General features: G+C 37.3%; 1 protein-coding gene across 3 annotated transcripts in view; it reads right to left on the bottom strand.

The window, feature by feature from the left end:
• wipi1 (WD repeat domain, phosphoinositide interacting 1) overlaps positions 1-21,129 on the bottom strand; it is a 28,931-nt gene extending 7,802 nt beyond the window's left edge. For 2 of the 3 annotated variants that reach the window (XM_053337702.1, XM_053337700.1), the window contains exons 1-8: positions 20,885-21,129; positions 16,570-16,652; positions 11,996-12,165; positions 8,720-8,816; positions 6,861-6,958; positions 806-898; positions 635-705; positions 107-214 (exon numbers count right to left, since the gene is read on the bottom strand). In XM_053337702.1, coding sequence (XP_053193677.1) covers positions 107-214; positions 635-705; positions 806-898; positions 6,861-6,958; positions 8,720-8,816; positions 11,996-12,165; positions 16,570-16,652; positions 20,885-20,973 — 809 coding nt within the window. In that variant the 5' untranslated portion in view covers positions 20,974-21,129. The remainder of the gene's footprint in view (positions 1-106; positions 215-634; positions 706-805; positions 899-6,860; positions 6,959-8,719; positions 8,817-11,995; positions 12,166-16,569; positions 16,653-20,884) is intronic. The other variant, XM_053337701.1, reaches the window with a different exon arrangement.
• Between the last annotated feature and the right edge of the window lie 4,428 nt (positions 21,130-25,557).

Raw genomic sequence — 25,557 nt, 5'->3', positions numbered from 1 at the left:
AAATAGGTCAAATTTGACTCGAACAGGGTTAAAAGCATGTTGTGTTTATAGGATGTATGTGTGTGTGTGTGTGTGTGTGTGTGTGTGTGTGTGTGTGTGTGTGTACCTTGGTCCCATTTGCTCCAGTTTGAAGATATGCACTGTCTCTGTGTTGCTGGAAGCACAGAGGAACTGACCATCGGGGCTGAAGGACAAAGAGCTTATACTGACATACCTGCAGACAGACAGGACAGATGTTAACACACACACACACACACACACACACACACACACACACACACACACACACACACACACACACACACACACACACAAACACTCAAGGAATGATGAGTAATTTAAAGTAGATGATTAACTCTCAGGCTCTGACCTCATCATTCTACTCAGCTGTTTGTGTATGTTAGCCAGTACTCATGTCACATTTACTACTTATAAATTAGTCATTGAGGTATAAGTACATGCATACAATGTACCTGCAAGATATTAATGCTATTATTATATTATTATTATTATTATTATTATTTGGAATGATGATTTATGTGATTTGTTCAGGTTGATGTTTTCAGCTGTATTCACACATTTACTTTGCTGCTTTTATGAGTGAAGGTCTTATATGATGTGCGTGACCTCTGACCTCTTCATGCCTCGACGGAACTCAAAGAGACGCTGGCCCTCAGGAATGGAAAACACTCGGATGACTGTGCCCTGTGAGACAGACAGTCAGGTGCTTTCTTTACTTTGCTTTACGGCAAACAACAGATTTTTTTCCCCATTAATTTAAATAGTGTCTGCATCTCTTCCTTACCCGCTCTGAGGCACTGGCGAGTTTGGTGGCTGAGGCGTTGAACGTGAGAGCTGCCAGAGGACTGTCATGAGCCGGGATCATCGTCACTGTGCTCTGAAATGACCAAGAGATGGACAGAAATAAAGAGAGTTACTCCACATTGATATCATCTTCATGTCAGCAGCTATAGAATGTTTATTTACTGAGCCCTTTTTGACAAAGAATTAAACTATATCTTCAGTAGGAACTAATGAGCTTAGGACTGAGTGCCACAGGCAGGTTACACTGTAAGAAGTTAGCCGCTGAGTTAGCCGCTGAGCTAGCCACTAAGTTAGCAGCAGAAAGCTCTCAGACGTAGCGTCCATGTTTCTGGTAGAGGGAGAGAAGTGGTGACTTTGATTGACAGGTGACACTCGGTAGGGGGCGGGGTTTCAGTTAATTCGGAGGCCACACCCACAGCGTTTGGTAGCAGAGAAAGAGGCTGATTTTTACACAACTTTGAAGCCTAATTTCATATATTTGGTGATTTTTTTTAATCATTCTAATTTGGCAGGGTGGTTAACAACACACTTTTCTGTGGTATGTCAAACTCAGAACATATATTTATTCTTACTTTACACGGACTTTAAATAATGTTTGTTTGGTATTTTTCAGTGAAATTGAAAGGTATGGTATATACATTAAGCAACATCTCGATGTAAATCTTACTGAAAGAATAGGTGTAATAGCATAATGGTCATGCTAATTCAGCAGAAATCCAATGATGAATTTACTAGATTAAAATTTAATTTTATAAAAGAATTTGCTGTTTGAATTTATAATACAGAATTTGTTAAATTTCTGTAAAGATGATTACAGTTTTGCTGTGTTTTTTTACAGAATTATTCTGGCAACCACAGCTGCCAGTTTGTTCCTGTAAAAACAACAGGATTTTCTTTTTTTACAGTGTAAGGAAGTCAGACAGTATTGAGTGAATGGATTAACACACTGTTGATTTGGGTCTTTTCATGGTTTGTTGAGCAGCACTGAAATTTCTCAAAACACTATAAAACCCTCTCAATCCAGTTTATAAAAAAGGTGAACAGTAGAAGTGTCTCTACCAGTATCAAAAATAGCTTTTACACAGATCCTGACCAATACATTAGCATGGGCAACATCATCTACAGATTTATCAGTAATGCACATGTGAGTTCTAATCCTAGCAGTGGCAAAGTGCAATATCAAGAACTGAGTCATGACAAAGTGAAGAAAGAGACACTTTCATCCTGTGGGGCCAAACTTACGCTGTGCTGTAATGAATCAACACAGAGCAGAGGGGGGGTGTTCTTTATCTGACTGAGTTCACATGAACATCCAGTGTGTGGTTAAGATCTGCTGACGTGTTTCCAGGTAAGAACAAACCTGAACCACACACACTGAAACTTTAAACATGAGTGTACAAGGAGATAAGCACAACTGAAACAAAGTGTTCTCTCTGAGTGAGGCAGGGTTTCCCAGCACTGGATTATAATGAAAGATGAACAATTCTCTATCACACAGACATCGAAAAACTACTCAGATCATTTACTTTATTAAAAATACCAACACAACATTAAAAATCCTACTACATTAAATATGTATTATAACCTTGATGTAGTATGCAGTATTACAGTAAAAGTACTGCAGTATTATGAGTGATGTAGTATGCAGTATTACAGTAAAAGTACTGCAGTATTATGAGTGATGTAGTACTGCAGTATTACAGTAAAAGTACTGCAGTATTATGAGTGATGTAGTATGCAGTATTACAGTAAAAGTACTGCAGTATTATAGCGATGTAGTATGCAGTATTACAGTAAAAGTACTGCAGTATTATAGCGATGTAGTATGCAGTATTACAGTAAAAGTACTGCAGTATTATGAGTGATGTAGTATGCAGTATTACAGTAAAAGTACTGCAGTATTATGAGTGATGTAGTATACAGTATTACAGTAAAAGTACTGCAGTATTATGAGTGATGTAGTATGCAGTATTACAGTAAAAGTACTGCAGTATTATGAGTGATGTAGTATGTAGTATTACAGTAAAAGTACTACAGTATTATGAGTGATGTAGTATGCAGTATTGCAGTAAAAGTACTGCAGTATTATGAGTGATGTAGTACTGCAGTATTACAGTAAAAGTACTGCAGTATTATGAGTGATGTAGTATGCAGTATTACAGTAAAAGTACTGCAGTATTATAGCGATGTAGTATGCAGTATTACAGTAAAAGTAGTGATATATTATTATATATGACATCATTAGATTATTAATAGTGAAGCATCAGTGTTAGAGCAGCATGTTACTGTTGTAGCTGCTGGAGGTGGAGCTAGTTTATACCACTTTATATACAGTTAGCTAGTTTACACTACTTTATATACAGTTAGCTAGTTTATACCACTTTATATACAGTTAGCTAGTTTATACTACTTTATATACAGTTAGCTAGTTTACACTACTTTATATACAGTTAGCTAGTTTATACTACTTTATATACAGTTAGCTAGTTTATACCACTTTATATACAGTTAGCTAGTTTATACTACTTTATATACAGTTAGCTAGTTTACACTACTTTATATACAGTTAGCTAGTTTATACTACTTTATATACAGTTAGCTAGTTTATACCACTTTATATACAGTTAGCTAGTTTATACCACTTTATATACAGTTAGCTAGTTTATGCTACTTTATATACAGTTGGTTAGTTTACACTACTTTATATACAGTTAGCTAGTTTACACTACTTTATATACAGTTAGCTAGTTTATACTACTTTATATGCAGTTAGCTACTTTATACTACTTTATATACAGTTAGCTAGTTTATACTACTTTATATACAGTTAGCTAGTTTATGCTACTTTATATACAGTTAGCTAGTTTATACTATATATAGCTACAGTTAGCTAGTTTATACTATATATAGCTACAGTTAGCTAGTTTACACTACTTTATATAGTTAGCTAGTTTACACTACTTTATATACTGTTAGCTAGTTTATACTACTTTATATACAGTTAGCTAGTTTACACTACTTTATATACAGTTAGCTAGTTTATACTACTTTATATACAGTTAGCTAGTTTATACTACTTTATATACAGTTAGCTAGTTTATACTATATATAGCTACAGTTAGCTAGTTTACACTACTTTATATACAGTTAGCTAGTTTACTTTATATACAGTTAGCTAGTTTATACTACTTTATATACAGTTAGCTAGTTTACACTACTTTATATACAGTTAGCTAGTTTACACTACTTTATATACAGTTAGCTAGTTTACACTACTTTATATACAGTTAGCTAGTTTAGTCCAGTGGTTCCCAACCTAGGGGTGGGGCCCCTCCAAAGGGTCAGCAGATAAATATGAGGGCTGGTGAGATGATTAATGGGAGAGGAAAGAAGAAAAAACAAATGTGTTTTCAGCTTTTTCTCTAATCTTTGATTTTTTGCTGAAATATTGGATCATTTGAACATTTATTGAAATTAAAGCATGTGAGAAGTTTAGAGGTAAAAATCACTATTTGGTGGAGCTGTTAACAACTCATAGACATCTGAAATGTGAGCCGACTACACACTGCTTTTTGTAAGACATCAAAAGATATTTTTGGTTTCATCTTTAACGATATGTTGTATTTTAAAAGCTTGTTATATTATCCATTGTGTCAAATCTTCATCTGAAAAGTAACTAAAGTAGGAAGTACAATATTTCCCTCTGAGAGGGAGATGTAGTATCACATGGAAATACTACAGTAAAGTACAAGTACCTCAAAACTATACATTAGTACATTAGTACAGTACTTGAGTAAATGTACTTTGTTACTTTCCACCACTTGTATCATGTGTTCTAGCTTACAGTATCACAGCTACTCAGAGTCCATTGTCTATCAGACTCAGTCCTCTCTTAGCCAAGTCACATCATAAGCTCAGAGAGACCCTCCCTGATGTGTGGTGTCCTAAAATCCCAGCTGTACCTCCCAGTCCACTATTACACTGTGTGGTATATTAAACACATCCTGAGAGCTCAGCATCAGTTCTTGGACATTGTACAAAATGGAACGGTTCCAAAGACCGCAGGAAAAAACCTCTTACAGTCTAAGGTGTCGTACAAACAGACACGAGAGAAGGCGCCATCAGAATGAACAGTCTCAGACAAACAAGTATCAGAACACACTGTGAGAGAAGATGATCTCCTGATAACTGTGTTTCAAAGAAAACAGTCCTCTGAGTCTACATGTGATCAGTTGTGGCTGTGTGAACTTTCATTTCCAAATGTGTTCCATATTTAATGCATGAGTCTAGTTTATTACAACTTGGATCTATTTTCTATGTTACGTGTTGTTTTGTCCACACATTAAATAATCGGTTATCAATAAATAATATAAATAATAATCATGAGATACATTAGAATTAGTGCTGAAATAGTGTCAGTCTGCTATAATCATATAAACAGCTTTACCAAATCTATTTCTTTATTCTTTATTCCTATCTATTTATTTCTTTATTTCTATTGTAGTAACTGAAAAAATGACTCCATCAGTCTTTGGCTGCAGATTTGTGGTGGTGTGTGTTCATGTCTGAACCATTCAAACATTTCCTGATGGAAAGCTTTTACTTTGTTGAGCTGTTGTTATGAAGGTTAACTGTGATTGGCTCAGAAGTTTCAGAGCTATGAGAGCAGAGATGTGACTGGCTGAGAGATTATTAAATAATCTCAACACCTGCTGATCTATATTCTCCTTCACTCAGTCCTTTTACTGCACATACATGATCCAAACATTTCAACTGAAGGTACAAAATATTAAATTATTGAGGGCCCCTCTCTGCTCAAGGTCCCCATGGCACATATGGTAGATCTGACCATGGATATAAAAATATTAAAGACCATGTAAAGTGAATTCAGACATTTTCTTCTAAACACATTAAATAGGTCATAAATGTATTTCTAAAAAAGATGTAAAAAGCATTTCAACCATTTAGATTTGAATTGTAGAGCTAGGCTTCACAAACTGTGTTTCAACATTTCTGTGTTCAGGATTTAGTGGGGGGGGGGGGGGGGTCCTGATTAGCATAAACCCGCCCCTGCTGCTGTAGAGGTATAAATACATTCAGCGCACACTACTACTACTACAGTCTACAGTTAGCCAGTTAACTGAGTTAGCAGCAGAAAGCTCTCAGACGTAGCATCCATGTTTCTGGTAGAGGCAATACTATCCAGCTACTCGGTAGAGGTGGTGACTTTGATTGACAGGTGACACTTGGTAGGGGGCGGGGTTTCAGTGAACTCTGTGGGCACTCCCACAGCGTTTGGCAGCAGAGAAAGAGGCTGATTTTTACACAACTTTGAAGCCTAATTTCATACATTTGGCGATTTTTTTTAATCATTCAAATTTGGCAGGGTGGTTAACAACACACTTTTCTGTGGTATGTCAAACTCAGAACACATATTTATTCTTACTTTACACGGACTTTAAGTGAAAGTGAATTACAAAAGTACAATAGGTGTGTGGTAGAATGAGAAAAGTGTGTTATTATAGCATGACAAATTCTTGTTATATACAATTTCAACATACTGACATACTAATAATTATCATCATAGTATCATAATATCATACTATTAAAAAAATGTAATCTTGGATTTGATTTCCTAATTACAGTCTTTAAGAGCTGTTGTTAATTCTAAAGGAGTGTATGTTTTTAGTCAGTGCACACATACAGGGAATCTATCAAATAGTGACAGTGTTACTCACAGATATAAAAGCTTTTTAATACAATGAACCAGAACTAAATTACGATGAATAATCATATCTAATGAGATTTTGACAACCATCATCGTCATAATCTACCTCCTACTCTGCACTTTAGCTGTCTGTCTGCTCTGATGCAATTAGTTAGAGTAAAATGACTGCACACTATAATCCAGCCTACATTCACACAAGAATGTAATGGCAATAAATTTAGATGATAATCCAAAATTGGATAATCCATCCTTGATAATAACAGACAGTAGCATTGGATTTGATGTTTTTTGATGACTTGTTGCTTACCAGATTGTTGGCATCATATACTATGATCTCCCCGATGGTGGCGCTGCCGGGGTACGTCAGGTAAGAGTTGGAATGATTGATAGAAAGAGCACAGAGACCTGCAAGAGGTTATAATAGTTACACATTAAAGCTGCAATAGCAAACAGTTGCTTATATTCACATCCAGCAGACAGAGCAACATTAGCATTTATTTGTTTCCCCCAATGAAAGTTCTTTTAGCTCTTGTTTGGTCTCCACCAACTCCTGAGAAAAAATCTGGCTCTTTAGCTGCTCAATCCTTCACCAGCTAGTCTCTTACTCTGAAATGACTTTGGCTTGCTAATGTTAAGGCTTTATTGAGGTTTGTTCAGAATGATTTCATTCAGAATTAAAGGCTGTGAGAACAATGAAGCTTCACTGACAGGATGGGACAAAACAGCAGTTTTTGTGCAGATTAAACAAAAAAATATGACATGTTGAACAGTGAGATTTACAGGTTCTGGTGTGTGATATTTGTTTTCATTTGGACAGAGTCAAGTAGCTGATTCCCCCTGTTTCCAGTCTTTATGCTAAGCTATGATAACCAGTTGCTGACTGCATAGCCTTATATTGGACTGACATGAGAGTAGTAATAGTACTCTAACTCTTACTCTATCCCAACATGATAGTGTCTTGTTTTAAAGAAACAGATTTACAGTCAGCAGCTCAAATGAACACTAAAACCTAATTATTCCTCCTGTTCATACTGACCATTAGAAGATCTCTTCATAATGCTCTTACAATGGAAGTGATGGAGGACTAAATCCACAGTCCTCCTTCTGTGTAAACATGGATTTAAAAGTAGATGTGAAGCTAATATGAAGCTTCAGAGTCCAAATGAGTCAAATCTTCATCTTCCATGTTTCAACGTTACAGTGTTTTTAGTGTCAAAGTCTTTTTGTTACTATACTTCCACCACAGAGAAACAGGAAACACTAAGAGGGAATTTGATGCTAAAAAGACTTTAAATGTGTCAGATATCACTTGATATGAATAACTCACACTGATGAAGACTCATAGAAGCTGATCATCTACTTTGAAATGAGTGTGTGGACACACTGTGGATTTAGTCCTCCATCACTTCCATTGAAAGCACATTTGAAGGAGATCTTTTAATATTCAGTATGAACAGGAGGAATGATTACAGAGAGGACAAACTCTTTACTGTTCATATGAACACCTGACTGATGGTTTAAGACACACTCTCAACCTCTCCTTTAAGCTATCTGTTGATGTTGATATCAGTTGATACCACGCTTGCTAACCTCAACATCTCCCTTTCAACAGTTACTTTTTAAATGAGTAATACAGTATCTCTTTGCTGGAAGGATGTTAAAAGCCCTTCCGTTGGTCATTCGGCTGAAAGAGCTATCAGCATGCCTTGTCCTAGAAAAATTAACATACTCAATGAAAATGAAATCAGCCAAATTTCATGAGATCTGGAACCCCTTTCTTTCATTCTTGGAGAACTGTGAACTGTGGGAAACTCTGGAATTTTTAAGGTGATCTATTCACAAGGAATGCCGATGTAACTATTATGTTAACTATATGATGTTAAGCTATTTTAATATCCCATTTATGTAATGTCGTTATCCTTTTTGTGTTTTGTTTTTGGGGTGGGAGGTTTTGCTTGATTTTATGCTTTGTTGAAATGTACTGTGATGTGATTTGTTAAAAACATATGTTTATAATATAATAATATATGATTTATTGCTCACAACAATCACAACAATAAGGCCAACGTTGTAATAAACTGTAATCGCCCTGCTGTCAGTGTGTGTGTGTGTGTGTGTGTGTGTGTGTGTTTGAGGCACATACTTCCAGCAGTCCCCATGTCTTACCTGAGGGGTTGGACGGAGTGTTGAGCAGAGTCTTGAGTAACTTCATGTCTTTGATGTTGTGGATGTAAATGGACTCTTCAAGGCACACCACGAGCCTCTGCAAGACACAGCAGGCCTCAGGTCATTTCAATATAATGTAATGCACTTCCACTCACACCAGTGAAACCACACTGACTGTAGGGAACACGTGTGAAGATAATTGTTTCACATTCAATCCCACATAAGGAGATGCAGGTTGTCTTGTTTAAAGTGAAATGAAACACTATTGTTGACTTCATCAGAACATTCAGAGATCATATTTCTGTCAACAGTCTTGCTGCTGTGTCATGACAGGGAGTTTTCAGGTCTCCTGTTGTAATAAATGAACATGAACTCCTCACCTTGACTACCAATACTGAGACAGCATGATAAATAAGACATTATAAGAATCACATTACAGATCTGGATTTTCTCACCAAAATAATTATAGGTGGTTACTGACATTCAAAAAACACTGATTTTGCTACAGCACTCAATATTCAGGTTTTGTGCACTTACTACTACCGCAAAAATAATCTACAGCAGGGTTGTCAAACATAGAGCCCGCCAAAGTGTCCAATCTGGCCCACTGGATAATTTTCCAAATTGTGAAAATTACAGAAAAATAATTCAAATTTTTCATCCCAAATGTCTTTGATTCTGAAATTTGATGACTTATCCTCAAGTGGCCCAAAATGCACAAAAATTAAAATATTATATTATGTTACACTTTTGTGTAATTGCTACACATTTTTGGCTTTTTGTTAAATTCATAGTTAATAGTTTTAATAAGATTGTTATTGTTATAAATAGTTTATAGTATTATAAGTTGTTATGAGGATTTCTTTTTATGGCCAATAGGCTAAGCTGCATGTAAATAAACATGCTTAACATATCTGTAGCTCTTTCTCATTGGTTTGTCCCAATTCAGACTCATTAAGTTCATAAAATAGTCACTATACAGTATTTAATTTGTAGATTTGTGTACATGGACACAAATGTTCCATTTTTTTCATGACACTCATCAGAAGAATAGGAATGAATGTCAACTCCAATGTAATGCATCTTAAATTTACTGAGATATTTCAGCCTGGAACCAAAGTGACGGACCAACCACTTAACATTACCATCTCTATAGACATGTCACTAGCATATAGGGCTGGGCAATGTATTGATATTATATCGATATCTTGATATTTTATAGATATTGTCTATATATATATATTGAATATTGTAATATCATGATATGGAATACGTGTCTTTTCCTGCTTTTAAAGGCTGCAATACAGTAGAAATGTGTTTTATTATCTGCCTTTATCCATTTAACATTATATCCACATTACTAAGGGATTATTTATAACAAATCTCATTGCATAGATATTTAGTGAAAGCACCAATAGTCATCAATACAATATTGTCAAAATATCAATATCAGGGGTTGAGCATAGCTCAGCGGGTAGTGCACCCGCCCCATGTGTAGAGGTTACAGTCCTCGTTGCAGGTGACCCCGGTTCGAATTCCGAGCCGAGCGGTCTTATCCTGCGTGTCATTCCCCCTCTCTCTGTTTCCTGTCTATCTCCACTGTCCTGTACATTAAAGGCAAATAAGCCCCAAAAAAATATACTTTAAAAAAAAAAAAATCAATATCAAGGTATTTGGTCATAAATGTTGTGATAATTGATTCTGCCCTTAATGGCCAGCCCTACGAACATATCTAAAAAGCCTGATAGTGGATGAATATGATTTTTGGTTCAGTGGTTAATTAAAAATCACAAAAGAAAACCCCACTAAAATGACGTTGACTATGGCTCCCTTACAGGTTGAACTCCTGCTCTAGGCTGGTACAGTATTGAAGCTGATGAATATTCCAGGCTGAAACAACAAGCCACAGTCAGTACAGGCTGCATACTGTTTACAGTCCTGAGAAGCTTGTTTGGTGACTGAGTAAAAGCAATCATCTTTGTGTGTTGAACAGTAGAACAATATTTGGAACGTAGTGTCCCATGCCGTGTTGAACTCTGAATGGAAACATCTGCTTGTGATGTCATCAGGCAGACTTAATTTAATGTTCCCAGGCGGGTGCTGATGTATCAGAATGAATCGAACAAAACATTTCCTTAGTTGGAAATGAGCATGTCGTTGTCTGCACGCATGTTTACTCAAAGCTGTGAGGACAAGGGACAGCAGGTTGTTTATCTCAGCATGTCTCCAAAAGGTCAAGATGTACAGATTGATGGACATTAGCTGTCAAATCTGAGAAAATATCACTAATGAACCACGAGGTACCTTGGCTTGAGTTTGGAGACTGCATCTGCCTAATGAACTGGGAGTATTGCTAAATGAGGGGAACATGGACATTTACCAAGCGGGGAGGAGATACAGAAAAGAAAGAGCCACGCTGATATCTCTGAATCAACATCCATGCATGAAAGCAAACATGCAGAGACATTTATGGACTCAAGGCTTATTTTCAGTATTGGATAATGCTTATTTATGAATAGGAAAATCAGAAAAAAAGAAGAAAAATCAAACATATAATAAAACATAAATAAAAAAATTAACAGAAACAGAAATCATGCCATCTTACACAAATTCAAGGCCATTCCAATCATGATCAATGAGCGATCAATGATCTCATAGCTACCTACATAAGTGAAATGGAAATTCATTCTTTAAATAACTGAATGTAATGTAGGCAGCAATTCAAAGGTTGGAACCAGGCTAACTTATGGTTTTAATAATGTTGTATGTTATAAATAATTCTATGTCGTTATGAGGATTTCTATTTAGGGATCCATAAAGTTCTTGTAGTTTTCAGTTTCAATAAAATGCATTTCAATCATTATTGCTGTGCTATATCTCATGTCTAGGGTAAAAATAGAACATGATATTGTATGATAGTAGTGGTGTAAAATCTAAAAAATACTGTGCTTCTGTGCAAAATAATGGAAGAAAAACAAGACATAATGTTGTTGTAACAGCAACATTTTTCATAGTAAATAGATGGTTTATTATAGTAAAGATATAATATATATATATATAATGTGTAGGTTATTATGGAATGGTCCACTTGAGATCAAATTGGGCTATTTGTGGCCCTTGAACTAAAATGAGTTGACACCCCTGATCGAACCCATTTTCCTGAGCTTAACACAAAGACTGACAGCAGCATGGGCCGTTTATAGGTCAGTGTGTGAACTTGTATGTGAGGAACCTGTATGGCTACACTGTGATATACCAGTGTTCAGGGAAGCTCACCTGTCTGTTGAGCTTGACAGACAGGATGTTGCTGGGGTAGCTGTAGTTGCAGATCTCGGTCCCCTTCTTAAAGTGGTAGATGTTCATACGTTGCGGCATGGCGGTGCTCACCACCACCACCAGACTGCTGGAGAACAGGCGCTCCACGATGTAGACATCTGGAGTCTCTGCTGGGAGAGAACAGGGAACAAGACACAGAGGCAGTGATGAGGAAAGAGATTAAACTACCACACTACCACAATCCTTCCCTCAAGAGAAATAAAGACATCATTTTTAGGTCAGGAACAACTTGTCTGCACAACATGAGCTTCTGATAAAAAAATATGGAGATGCCAGCAGAGGTTTGCTCAGTTAAGATTTCCGAAAACAAAGTTTGGACAAGATGTGTCCAAACATGTCTAACAGCAAAATACTGCATAGATGGTCACACAAGGCACGCTGAAAAGTCATTTGAAGCATCTCTACTTGAAGGCGTTCATGGTGTTGCTCTCATTGTGCCGACTGACATTGGCAGAAGTCATGTAAAGAATGCAGAGGAAGTTCAAAACCCTGCCTCAGTTCCAACTTTGTAAAAGGTGTGTGTGTGTATGTGTGTGTTGGAGGTTCAGATGCTTTTTTAACAATCCAACAAGCACTTGGTTTGATGCATGCTGACACCTTTATTTATAACAAGAACTTTTACTTCACTTTTAATTAAATACACTTCAATTCTTTCCGCTGTTTTAACTGCAGACTGAATAATCCTCCAATTACAATCTGAACCCAAATCCTTAAAATAAGATGACTTACCTACTAATCTTATGTAAAGTACAATGAGAGAAGTTTAAATCACACACAATGCAAGATTGAAACAGCTGGAGACAGTAACTGCCACTGAAGTAATTTGTGAAAATGCATGTAAGGCTTTTCATCTGGCTGCTGAGAAGATGTTTGGACACTTAAGTATAACAGAGTTTTCCATAATGTTTGACAGTCTAATGTGAAACAGACTTTCTTCACTGACTACACAATGAACATATAAGTATGAAAGAAGACAACAAAGCAGAGGCCACATATTCAGTGTGTGTCACTATAAAAAAATTACTCCTTGAGTGAACTTTAAAAAATAACGGAATGAATTTCCACATGATTAAATTGCTTTCTTTCAGCATTAAGGATTTCTGCTGATCCAATTTAAGGTACTTAGGTTAAGTCATATTCATTTATTAGGTTTGATTAACATATTTAGTGGGGTTGGGTCTGACTTCATTGAATAAGGTTGAAGCAACTAACTAATAGGAGTAACAACACCAGTAATTAAGTTGATCCATCCATTCTGCTCATTCTACAGAGGGTCAATCCAGGCTGTCATTGGGTGAGAGGCGGGGTACACCCTGGACAGGTTGCCAGTCCATCACAGAACTAACATATAGTAGACAGACAACCATTCACACCTTTAAATTTACTGTCTCCAATGAACTTAACCTGCATGTTTTGGGTGTGTGGGAGGAAGCTGGAGAACATACAAACTCCAACTAACCACTGCACCACCTTAAGTTGATCTAACTGTGCCACTCTAACTTGATCCAACACCAGTAAATTAGGTTGGAGCAGCAGAATTGTTTATTGCCTAAAGAAAGAAATCTGATCATATGCCGAGATTTTAACGTTTTTTTTAACATTGTCTCAGTTTCTTTTAACATGAGTGAATCTATTAAGCGTTTCAGGTACATACTACATGATTTAATCACAATCATCATGGAAGCATGAAATTATATAGTACGAAACACATGTTACACTTAACATACACGTAAATGTATCAGCCAGCCAATTTCCATTTTTTGAGTGTACATACTAAATTGAATACAAGATGAGATGCACTGACCCTAAACTCACCCAACATCTAAGTGGTTTACCGCCTCGGCTAAACAATAACCTGTGAGACAGTGTATGAACTTTAATAAGTCCTTGTGATGAAGTTTCATTATGGATTTTAGGCATGGGACGATAACCGTGTTCAAGGTATACCGCGATATGAAAAAGCCACGATAACCGAAACCGCAAAATGTTCTGTCATACCGTTCCTAAAGGTATGAGCTGTTTTTAATCTTCAAAGACAGAAAGTGGAAAGGTCAGAAATCCCTCAGGTGGTGCAGCTTTATTTTTCTTCCTTTTAGGAACATTTTAGAGCTGTAATCGCAATACCGCCATACCGTGAAACCGTGATATTTTTGCTTATGGTTATCATACCGCCAGAATCTCATACCGGCCCATGCCTAATGGATTTATTGTTTTGGAAGTGGCTGGGGAGAGGGAAGTCTGGGCTTCCCTGCTTAGGCTGCTGCCCCCGCGACCCGACCCCGGATAAGCGGCAAGAAGATGGATGGATGGATGGATGGATGTTTTGGATTCAGGCAAGCAATATGTCATTATAGTTTTAATTGGATCATGACAAACTCTTTCTCTGTATATCTTATCCTTACCCTTCTTATAAAATGTATAAAAGTTAGGTACATAAATATATTATATATTCTTGTTTCCAATATGTTCTCCCTTTTCACCTTGTCTCTCCTAGAAGTGGAAGTTGGTTATATATTTTATATAGCCTAAATAAGTCAGATTGCATTCTATCTAGAACCTGAGCTTGCAGACTACAGAGCAAACACAGCCGTTCTGAGGAAATGTCTGCTTCTGGAGACTGCTGCCAGACTTGCTGTGTAATTACAGCAAGCTCAGCCTCGTCTGAACATCCAGCCACTAAAACCCCAAAAATACCCAGGGAGCACTGTGATGTGGAGAGGCTCAATTCTTAGTGGTTGAGCCTCGCTGAAATGTAATTACTACTCATATTAACTTGCACAGAGAATTTTCTTCCTCGTCCAGTTCTTCATGTAGTCTGGATGTGTGTCAGCACACATGCAGCATAATTATGATGGAGTTCAATATCCTGATGAGGTCATACTCTGGTTAAGGTGTTTGGTTTCCTTCCACATTTAGTAAGTAATAAGTCATATACAGAATAAGAATAAGAAATCATATACAGCTAATTCTCTTCTTTTTTTCACAGGGGGATTCTATTCTTATTTTTACTCTTCTCTTAGGTAAGGTACATCTGACTCTCACTGTCAACTAATTGTTAATCCAATGCAAAGAAACATTTTCTTTGCGTTTTAAATTTGAGGAACATAAAAAAACCACACAAATGTCATATAATAAAAATTAAATATGTTTCAGAGTAATTATAATAATTGGAAAATTATTGGTAGTTACCAAAATTATTAGTAGTTGTTTGTTTGTTCTTTTATATTCAACTGAAAGGAGTGTTGTACAGTTGCTGTTCAATGACAATAAACGTAATCTATTCTATTCTATAAATTTGTGAGCTAATGAGATACTATTGGTTGATTGGTCCCAATTAGCACTATAATAAGTTGAAGTTTATTTTACAGTTTGCCATTATTGCTGAAGCTCATCTTTTTCTTGTTGACTATTTTCCCTCTGAGTCCTGCACATGTGCACACCTGCTCTTATACAGTGTTTATGTGATGTTACCTATGCTAATAATAAACTTTCAGCCACACGCCTCCAATCAAAGACCAACTGGGATTCATCTTTCAGCACAGCTGGGTAAGAGCGGACTCAGCTAAGAACATCTGGAGTTGCATCTGGAGTTTACTTCTCTTATTTTTTCCCCTGAACAGAAATCTAACAGTGTTGCTGCATGAGGACCACTGTGTGTAAAATGTGTAACAAAATGGTAAGATTATTAAAAGACCTCTCTCTACACATGCACATTGACATTTTTGTCTGTCAGCCTTTTTATTCTTTCTTTTTTCAAAATTCTAAATCTGTAGCTGAATGTTTCTGGTTAAAAGAAAAAAAAGACAATTTCATTTTTTGTATTTTTGGTTTTCTACATATAATTCTGATGATACAGTCTTTATTCTTGTTTTAATGCCCAACAATGTAGATATAGATATTATAGAATGATCCTATTTCTCTGCTCATTTTACCTTCTTCTCCTAGGAAGCAAAAAATTAAAACACACAGAGTGGAATTTATAATTATTATGATTATTTGGGAAGCTGAAGATGAATGTATAGCAAGAGAAAGATTAAAGATACAAATAAGGGTTAGGTTAAGCTTAATAAGAGCTCCACTACAGTTTAAACAATAGACAGCTTGTGATTAAATGTTACCAGTGTTTTGTGCTCTTTCACAAACTCTGTGTTCTTTTTTATAGGGAAACTGAGGAGACATGAGGTGGCCTGACATGTGAGGTCATCCTCAGCAGACAGGTCAGTCTGGGACAGATCAGCTATTACAATACAAAAAAATGTTGTTCCTGCTTGTCTCATAAATCATAATGAATGAATAAAGGCCAGTGATCGACCAGAGACACATGATACTGGCCTTCATGCTGTCATCATTGAATGGCTGTACACTAACAAATGGAATAGATTACTAAAAAAAAAAGAGTGCTGACTCTGAATAGACTGTGTTCTATTATTAACCAGTTTACCAGAGAAATCTAATTGGAATTTAATTCTAAACCAAATGTTTAGCCCAGTGCAGAGTCAAAGATTCATACTGACCGCTCTCATGGATGCAGTCCAGTTTTTCCACCATGGTCAGAGAGAACAGCTTGTAGCCGTTTTTTGTTCCCAAAGCCAGTGACCTGCAACACACACACACACACACACACACACACACACACACACACACACACACACACACACACACACACACACACACACACACACACACACACACACACACACACACACACACACACACACACACACACACACAAGGAAAGCAGGAAAGCATTTAGAAATTAACTTCCACATCAGCTCACTAGCTCACTGTCCTTCCTTCAGAGAGCCCCCTAGTGGTAAAATGTGTCATATAAAAAAGTGAGCTCTTCAAGGGCCTTATTTAAAAAAGGGTCAGCAGGAGCCATACAGAAGCTGAAAATGGAGAGCACCAAAAAAATCATAATAATTTATAACATTTCAAGCATGTTTCCTTAATAAATTTCAATCAACTTGAAAACTGGAGGACAGCAGCAGTAACAGAAAAAAGTGTGAGATCCTGACATTGTCAGTGCAACAAATGAAACAAATCCTGAAATTAAACAAGGTCAGACATGGACTTAGATGCCAACAAGTGTTTTTCTGCACACTGTCAATGTATGTATGTATGGACTGGTGGAGACGCAGGGATACCGAAACTCACCACTTGTTATTTGTCAAGCATCTACTGTATAGACACATGACATATGAGACCACACGCTCAATATCTAAAATATCATGTTAGTGCTCTGTTCTGCAAAGCTTTCTACAACTGATGATGATCATTTCATTAGTTAGTTAATGTGGTTGAGGTGAAAAAGAATCAGTATATTCACACTTAATATTGGAGTAAGCCAGATTTCCCTGAATCCTGCCAAAACCTACCACATACTGACATCATCCTGGCATACTGCCCACAATAACTCACTATGACATCAGGGAATAATAAATCCCTGATGTCATTGGATAAGATTTGGCATATGTTGGCTTATCTTTTAAAATTGAGAGGAGCTTATGTAACAGGTATGGCTCACTACAAGCACAAATAACACTGCCCTCATGACAAGAAAAATTGTGGTGTGACAAAAAAAAAATCTCAACTTACTCGGTTTATCTTGAGCTTTTAATTCCATCTAAGCGGATGGAGTTACTCAGTTGTCATGGAGATATAGTTCAGTTGTTATGTCCTGACCTACTGTAAGTATGGAATTACAGTCATGTAAGAGTGTTTTTTTGTGTCAAATCACTAATTCTATGAACTCTCACAGACATATAAAAATGTTTTTGGGCGGATGAAAACGCAGACCCTGAAAAAGTGTGTGCAGGCGGGAGAGTAAAGAATCAGCACTGAACTTGCTGCTTTTTTTCCCTGTGAAATGTTTATTATCGTTACCAGGTCACATGACGTGGCGTGATGTGGAGTGATGTAACACTGCATGATGTGGTGTGATGTACAGTAGTATGGTGTAACATAACATGTTGTAATATGCAATAATGATTTGTTCTGAGGTAACGTGACAGGACTTGATGTGATATTTCTGGGTACAATGTGCTCACAGGACATCATGACTTACTCTCCGATATTTATGTAGTATGTGGGGATAATAGTGTAATATCGATATTGTATTCTATGTGTCTATAGTAGGACTGGGCGATATGGATAAAACCAAATATCACAATATTTTTGTCCAAAAACCTCGATATCACCACAATATTGTAGGGATGTACTGTCAGTGCCTTCACAAAATATTTACACAATGAGATTTCTGATAAATCAGTTATGTGGATATAATGATAAACTGAGTAAAAGGTAAATAATAGAACAGCTAGAACAATCTGGTAAGTTCAGAAATGTACATCATTTTACTGTAATGCAGCCTTTAAAACCAGGAAAAGACTCTTATGCCATATCATGATATATGTTACACCTAGAGGCAGAATAATGACAAAATGGGTAAACAGCAAATAATAAAACTAGCTAGAATACCAGAAAAAACACCTATGCTATATCACAATATCCAAATTTTAAGACGATATCTAGTCTCATATCACGATATCAATATAATGTTGATATATTGCCAGCCCTAGTCTATAGTGTATTTTATGTGTCTATGGTGTATTTTGTGTCTCATTGTTTGTTGGTTTATGTTTATTGTCTATTGCTGTTTTTATGTGTATTAGCCACAGAGAACACACAATGTTGTACTGCTGTGCAATGACAATAAAGGCACTGGATTGGATTGAACTGAATTGAATAAGAAAATACATCAATACAACTAAACTGAGCTAGAAATGTACCACACATCATCAGTTGACATTTCAGCATAGATGAAGTGTTCATGATGTATTTCTCCATTGATTGATGGTGAAAAACACAGAAATATTCAACATTAAATCCAGAAAAGGATCTCAAATTAGTACATATTGTTAAGGTGAGATGCATATTAACCCACCTGTTGGACCACTCACTAAATGTTCCTCTGATGTCTTGTCAAACAAGCTGACCAACTTCCTGTCCCTTCCCTGTTCATATTCACACTAACACAGTATCTGATGACTCACTGTTGTCAAAACAAACTTTTGAACGTGTTGAAGACATCCACTCATTTTACAGCAGCTATTTTCTTAATGGTCACCATGGCATCTGTACATTCCTGTCCTGTCTCATCCTGTTACTTAGCATGGGGAAACCTGCAGAACTACAGTAAAAATACAGCATATATTCACTGACCCTGCAGAACAAATACATAGTGTGACGATCATCTCCTACTTATTATGTAATTTAAAGAGCAATTGCAATTGTAGGATTTGAAATGAGACATTTTTTTTCAGAAGGAAACAGTAATTATATGCTGGAGCCAATGCCTCAAAGTCATGAGTCTGCCTTCTCCTGCTGTCTGAGAGCTGTTACTGTTTTTACTGCCACGTGAGCCTGAAGAGCTGCAGATGTTTGATGAGGGCAAGTTAGCACAGACAGACAGACAGACAGACAGTCAGACAGACAGACAGACAGGCTTAATTTGCGTCCACACAGCTACCTCCATTTCTTCAAAATGCCCTGTCTATCTATTTATTACTCAGCGTTTTGACAAAATGTGCAATGTGTCAACATAGAGGCAGTCCTGTGTGTGACATCCTGCTTCATGAGTGGGGCTGACTTTAATGGCATGTTACAAAGTTTTATGTGTCTCTTAAAAAAGTCAGGTGTCCATCTGAACAGTAAAGAGTTTTTCCTCTCTGTAATCATTCCTCCTGTTCATACTGAATATTAAAAAAGCTCCTTCAAATGTGCTTTCAATGGAAGTGATGGAGTTGTGTTTCCTGTTTCTCTGTGGTGGAAGTATAGTAAAAAGAGGAACTTTGCCACTAAAAACACTGTAACATTGAAACATAGAAGATGAAGATTTGACTAATTTAGACGCTGAAGCTTCATATTAGCTTCACATCTACTTTTAAATCCATGTTTACACAGAAGGAGGACTGTGGATTTAGTCCTCCATCAACTTCCATTGTAAGAGTATCATGAAGAGATCTTCTAATGGTCAGTATGAACAGGAGGAATCATTACAGTAAGAAAAACAGGTTTACAATTTAATTTGGACTATGAACCTGCCCTTCAAAATAAAATAACGTTATGTATTATTGCTAAAGAAACATCAGTTACACCCTTTAATTTAGGGTGGATGTATGATCAACAAGCTGCTCTTGAGCAAGGCACTAATCCTTCAGTGGAGTTGCTATTGCATCAACAGAAGACACTGTTAAAGGGCTAATCCACTGATTAAGTATTGCGTTTCTGTAAAGTTAGGACACTTTTATGAGACAGATTGTGTCCAGCAGAGGTCAGAATATGTTTAGATCCCAGTATGGATCAAGCTCTGGCAACATTGAGACTCAATAGCATCTCCTCTTTGTTAGACCCTTTCTGCCTTCTCAAAACTCACATATTTCAAGTTACAAGGTGTTTGCAATGCAGGCTTTCAATTGAAAGTATGTACACTCAATACTCAAACCACAACATACTGATGACATCACAATGACATCATCAGATTTTTTTTTTCTCAGGCTTGACAGCCCCTCCAGAGCCACAGAAGACATTATAGGACATTGTACATGTGTACTGTTTTCAAACGCTTGATGGTAAATGTGTAAAATTGGTGTAGTGACCCTTTAATTGTATGAGGGTAAGACGTTGCTGGGAATTAGTCTATAGCTCTATTTTTAAACATTCTAATGCATAGTTTTAGGACAGGACTTAAACGCGTCTGTCTAATTCCAGGCAGAGCTCCAGCAGGATGAGTGTGTACTGGTTCATGGTCTCAGTCTGCTTGCTTACGTGGAGTCTTGGTTGAAAGAGGCGCAGCCAAACCGGATCCCCTGTCCGTCCGGTCCACCAGGCCCGCCAGCAGCCTCTCCGGTCTCCATCCCGATTCCCAGCGACCTCCTTCCCTCCCTCCGCCCTGGATTGGAGGCCTGGGATCGGCTGCACCTCTTCGCTCGATGTCGGCGGAAGACAGCTCCAATGTGGAAGAAATGTGTCCGCAGCTGATGTGTGAGTGAAGCGCGGAGCAGCGGGGCCGCAGCCGGAGCTTTTCTTTTCAGTGAGGTTATTTGCGCTTGTTGGTTCTCCAGATCCTGGAGGAAGAGACGAGGAAAAAGAAGCAAAACAAGAACAGCTGACAGTGCACGTCATACCGCCTCCTCTCTGGATTGGTTGGTAGTGGAACCGTGTTGTTGCTGCTTTCTATTTGGATTGGCTATGCGTATAATAGTGTGTTTTGATTGGTTGTAAGGGTGAAGTGGGGTTTTGTTTGTGTACGTCCATTCATGTGATGCAACAACATTGTCTTCCGCAGAGGAAAAAAAAGGCCTAACTGTTCAAATCTACTTTATTAGATATCATTAAAATACTGAAAACCCTTCATAAAAGATAGGATAATTCTGTTTTGTAGTTTTAAAAATTCGTATATAGCCTACAGGCATGTTTTATAACTTGTATTTGAATACATTTACAGTTGAAGCACTAGTAGCGCTTTATGAGCAGTTTTCTTCAGTGACTCATTCATATCAGAGGATCATATTGATCCTATAAATGTCTTTCTTTATTTAACAAATTATTTTATGCACACGGCCAATTTCAATATATGCCTCTTGAAATCATTTATTTAGCCCGATAGATAGATTTATTCATCCTCACTGGGGAAATTCAGGTATCCAGTAGCTCATACAGACACACATACAATTAAAAGAAAAACATATATAGGTACAGAGACCTTGAAGTTAACCCATAAGAACCCGGACCCATTTCTCCTTGAATGAAAATTATGGGGGACATAAAACAGACCAGATAGACCACATAGAACACATTTCTGACATTGTTTCTCAAAATAACACTCCCTAGTTTCAAAGATCTGTCAATGGTTGTTAATGGTAAATTCATTCATCATTTGAAAATAAATCAGCCTTAGTCTTTTTCGGTTTGATAACAAAGCTTTGTCTTTTTATTTTCCACAGTATTATAACTTTACCTCTTAGGTTTAACAACAACATTTTGATTCATCATTATTCTCCAGTCGCCTCATCAATAAATACAAGTCGTCTCCTAAAAGTTGTAGCAGGGTTTAACCCTTCACTGTCTGACTGCTGCATGAGCAGCTAGTAGTATAAATATATAAATATATAAATATCACTACTCTGAGAGCAGAGATGGAAGGAACCTGAGTATTTTACTGTAGTACAGTATGAGGTACTTGTACTTTACTGTAGTACAGTTTGAGGTACTAGTACTTTACTGTAGTACAGTTAGAGGTACTTGTACTTTACTGTAGTACAGTTTGAGGTACTAGTACTTTACTTTATATACAGTTAGAGTAGCTAACTGTATATAAAGTAGTGCAAACTAGCTAACTGTATATAAAGTAGTATAAACTAGCTAACTGTATACAGTAGTAGCCACTTCAAAGTTCCCCTCCAAGCTGAATGCCAGCTGAATGGCAGCTGACTCCCATCCAAGTTCCAGCTGAGTTCCAGCAGCTGGAGGGACCCCCTCCTTCTCCTGGGCGTGTCTATCTTTTCCTGTAAACCCACCTATTCATTGTAATACAGGGTTTGACCAGAAGATGGCGCTTCTGTCACAAACTAGCCCACATTCTGATGTTTTAGGAATTGTTACTGTCAGGTCATCCAGATTCATTGAATCAAATCAAAAAATTAAATAGCCTACTGACTACTGATTATTTTGTTATTTGTTTTGAATCTAACACAAAAAACGAAAAAAAAGCCTTTTCATATTTTAATTTTAGGCTCAGATAAATAATACGAAATGACAAAAACGGACCACAGGACTGTATTTGATTTTAGGCAATTATACAGCGCATTTGTACCAGCCAACCCCGGTCTATTCAGTGCATGCTTTAAGCCAGGTAAGCCCAGCCACCTTATTAGCATTATCATTGCTCAACCTTTTGTTTGGGCTTAATGGGCCATTTGGTTCCATTGTCACACAAATCACGCACAGAGATCAGAATAGTGTTCATGGACTTCAGAACTATTTTCTGAGAGGGGTCACTGTGAGCTTTCATAATAGTCAAATATCTCCTGCGTCACGGTGCTGCAACCAGGTTTCCAGCCTGCGCAAGGCTGAGAAAGAGCGCTCAGATGCCGCGACAGATATGGGCCAGACAGAGTTGAATGGGCATTAATTATATGAAAAAGATAAATATAAGTCAGACAAATTGAATTTAAATTCAGATTTGTTATTATTATTACAGTAGCTAACTAGTTAATTAACTATTGGTGTAAAACTGAAAACTCAACCACACATACATGCTGGACAGAGTGGGGGCACTACACACATCTACAACTACACCCCTCACTCACTTAGAAAAGGTGTAAAACTGAAAACTCAACCGCACATGTGTGCTGGACAGAGTGGGGGCACTACACACATCTACTACTACACCCTTCACTCACTTAGAAAAGATGTAAAACTGAAAACTCAACCACACATACAGTAGCATATGTGCTGGATATAGTGGGGGCACAAACAGTGTCTTGATCTTGATTTTCGGTGGGGGAAGTGTCCAGCTCGAAGGTGATGGGTTGAGGGGGATGGTCACAGTGCTGTCCCATTGTCTTTCAAAGCGAATGCCCCCCGTCCCCCGCTGGCCCGCATTCACATTACCTCAAAACCCAAGTGTACTCAAGCACGGTTGCCTCCGACACATACGTTGCGTAAAAGGCGCACATAACGCGTGCTGCGCCGGTAACACACAACACAGCCGATCAATTAACACAACGCACTATGATTAAAAAGTACAAGCATATTCTTCTGAGTCATGGCTGAGTCATGCAGTAGCCTGCTACAGATACTTGTGTAAAAAAGACGTACTGATTTCATTCACGCTCGCAGCCTCTCCAGCGGAGCAGCTATAGAACAGACTTAGTTTAACTGAATGACTTAGAAGTCGCCAAATTACTTGCTTTAACGAATTTCGTTAGTTTATATAATGCAGATTTGTAATATTTTACTTTTATGAGGGTCACAGTCACAGACTGTAGAAACTTAGCATTTCATAATTGTGGTAGCAGCGGTGCAGCAGATGTAATGAAGTCAACGCAGCACGCTGGATGTAAACTAACATTAAGCGCATTTCCCCCCTGCTTCCATTATCGGCCAGCCAAGGACCGGTCAAGGACCAGTCAAGGAGCCATCAAGGAAACACGGGAACTTTGAAATGGCTTCATCTGTATAAAGTAGTGTAAACTGGCTAACTGTATATAAAGTAGTGTAAACTAGCTAACTGTATATAAAGTAGTGTAAACTAGCTAACTGTATATAAAGTAGTATAAACTAGCTAACTGTATATAAAGTAGTGTAAACTAGCTAACTGTATATAAAGTAGTATAAACTAGCTAACTGTATATAAAGTAGTGTAAACTAGCTAACTGTATATAAAGTAGTATAAACTAGCTAACTGTATATAAAGTAGTGTAAACTAGCTAACTGTATATAAAGTAGTATAAACTAGCTAACTGTATATAAAGTAGTATAAACTAGCTAACTGTATATAAAGTAGTATAAACTAGCTAACTGTATATAAAGTAGTGTAAACTAGCTAACTGTATATAAAGTGGTATAAACTAGCTAACTGTATATAAAGTAGTGTAAACTAGCTAACTGTATATAAAGTAGTGTAAACTAGCTAACTGTATATAAAGTGGTATAAACTAGCTAACTGTATATAAAGTAGTATAAACTAGCTAACTGTATATAAAGTAGTGTAAACTAGCTAACTGTATATAAAGTAGTATAAACTAGCTAACTGTATATAAAGTAGTGTAAACTAGCTAACTGTATATAAAGTAGTGTAAACTAGCTAACTGTATATCAGGGGTCTCCAACATGTCGCTCGCGAGCTACCGGTAGCTCGCGGCCTGTCTCCGAGTAGCTCGAATCTGCATAAATTTGAAATCTTTGACAAGTCAAATTTGATTAGTCACACAGAAAACTAACTTCCATGTATATCCAATCAAATTCATAGATGTCCCGCCCCCTTCTTACACTAAAATAAATCATCATTTGCCTGTTACTTGTCAATCAAACAGTTGCGCTGCTGTCAAGCTTGATGAGTCAGCCAGAGTGATGCGATGTGGAGAGTAACCATGACCGCGGCGGCAGGTACCCACAAAAATAAGAGCCTGAAGACTTACTACTTTAATGAAAAGTGGGAAACTGAGTTTTGTTTTACAAATGTAAATGACAAGTGTGTATGTCTGATTTGCGGCACCAGCGTGTCAGTCGGTAAAAGATGCAACGTGGAGCGTCATTACACCAAGGTCCACAGCAACTTCTCACTGGACTTTCCTGAGGATAGCAGTCTACAAAAGGAGAAGATAAAGGAGCTGAAAGCAACGCTTCGAAGACAACAGTCACTGTTCACCAGACCTACGAAGAAGGCCAATGCAGCAACAGAGGCCTCGTTTAAAGTGGCGCACATCTTAACAAAG

Source organism: Scomber japonicus, chromosome 18, assembly GCF_027409825.1.
Source record: "Scomber japonicus isolate fScoJap1 chromosome 18, fScoJap1.pri, whole genome shotgun sequence".
Classification (NCBI taxonomy): Eukaryota; Metazoa; Chordata; class Actinopteri; order Scombriformes; family Scombridae; genus Scomber; species Scomber japonicus.
Note: the sequence above shows the minus strand (reverse complement) of the source record. Positions and strands in the feature narration are given on the sequence as shown.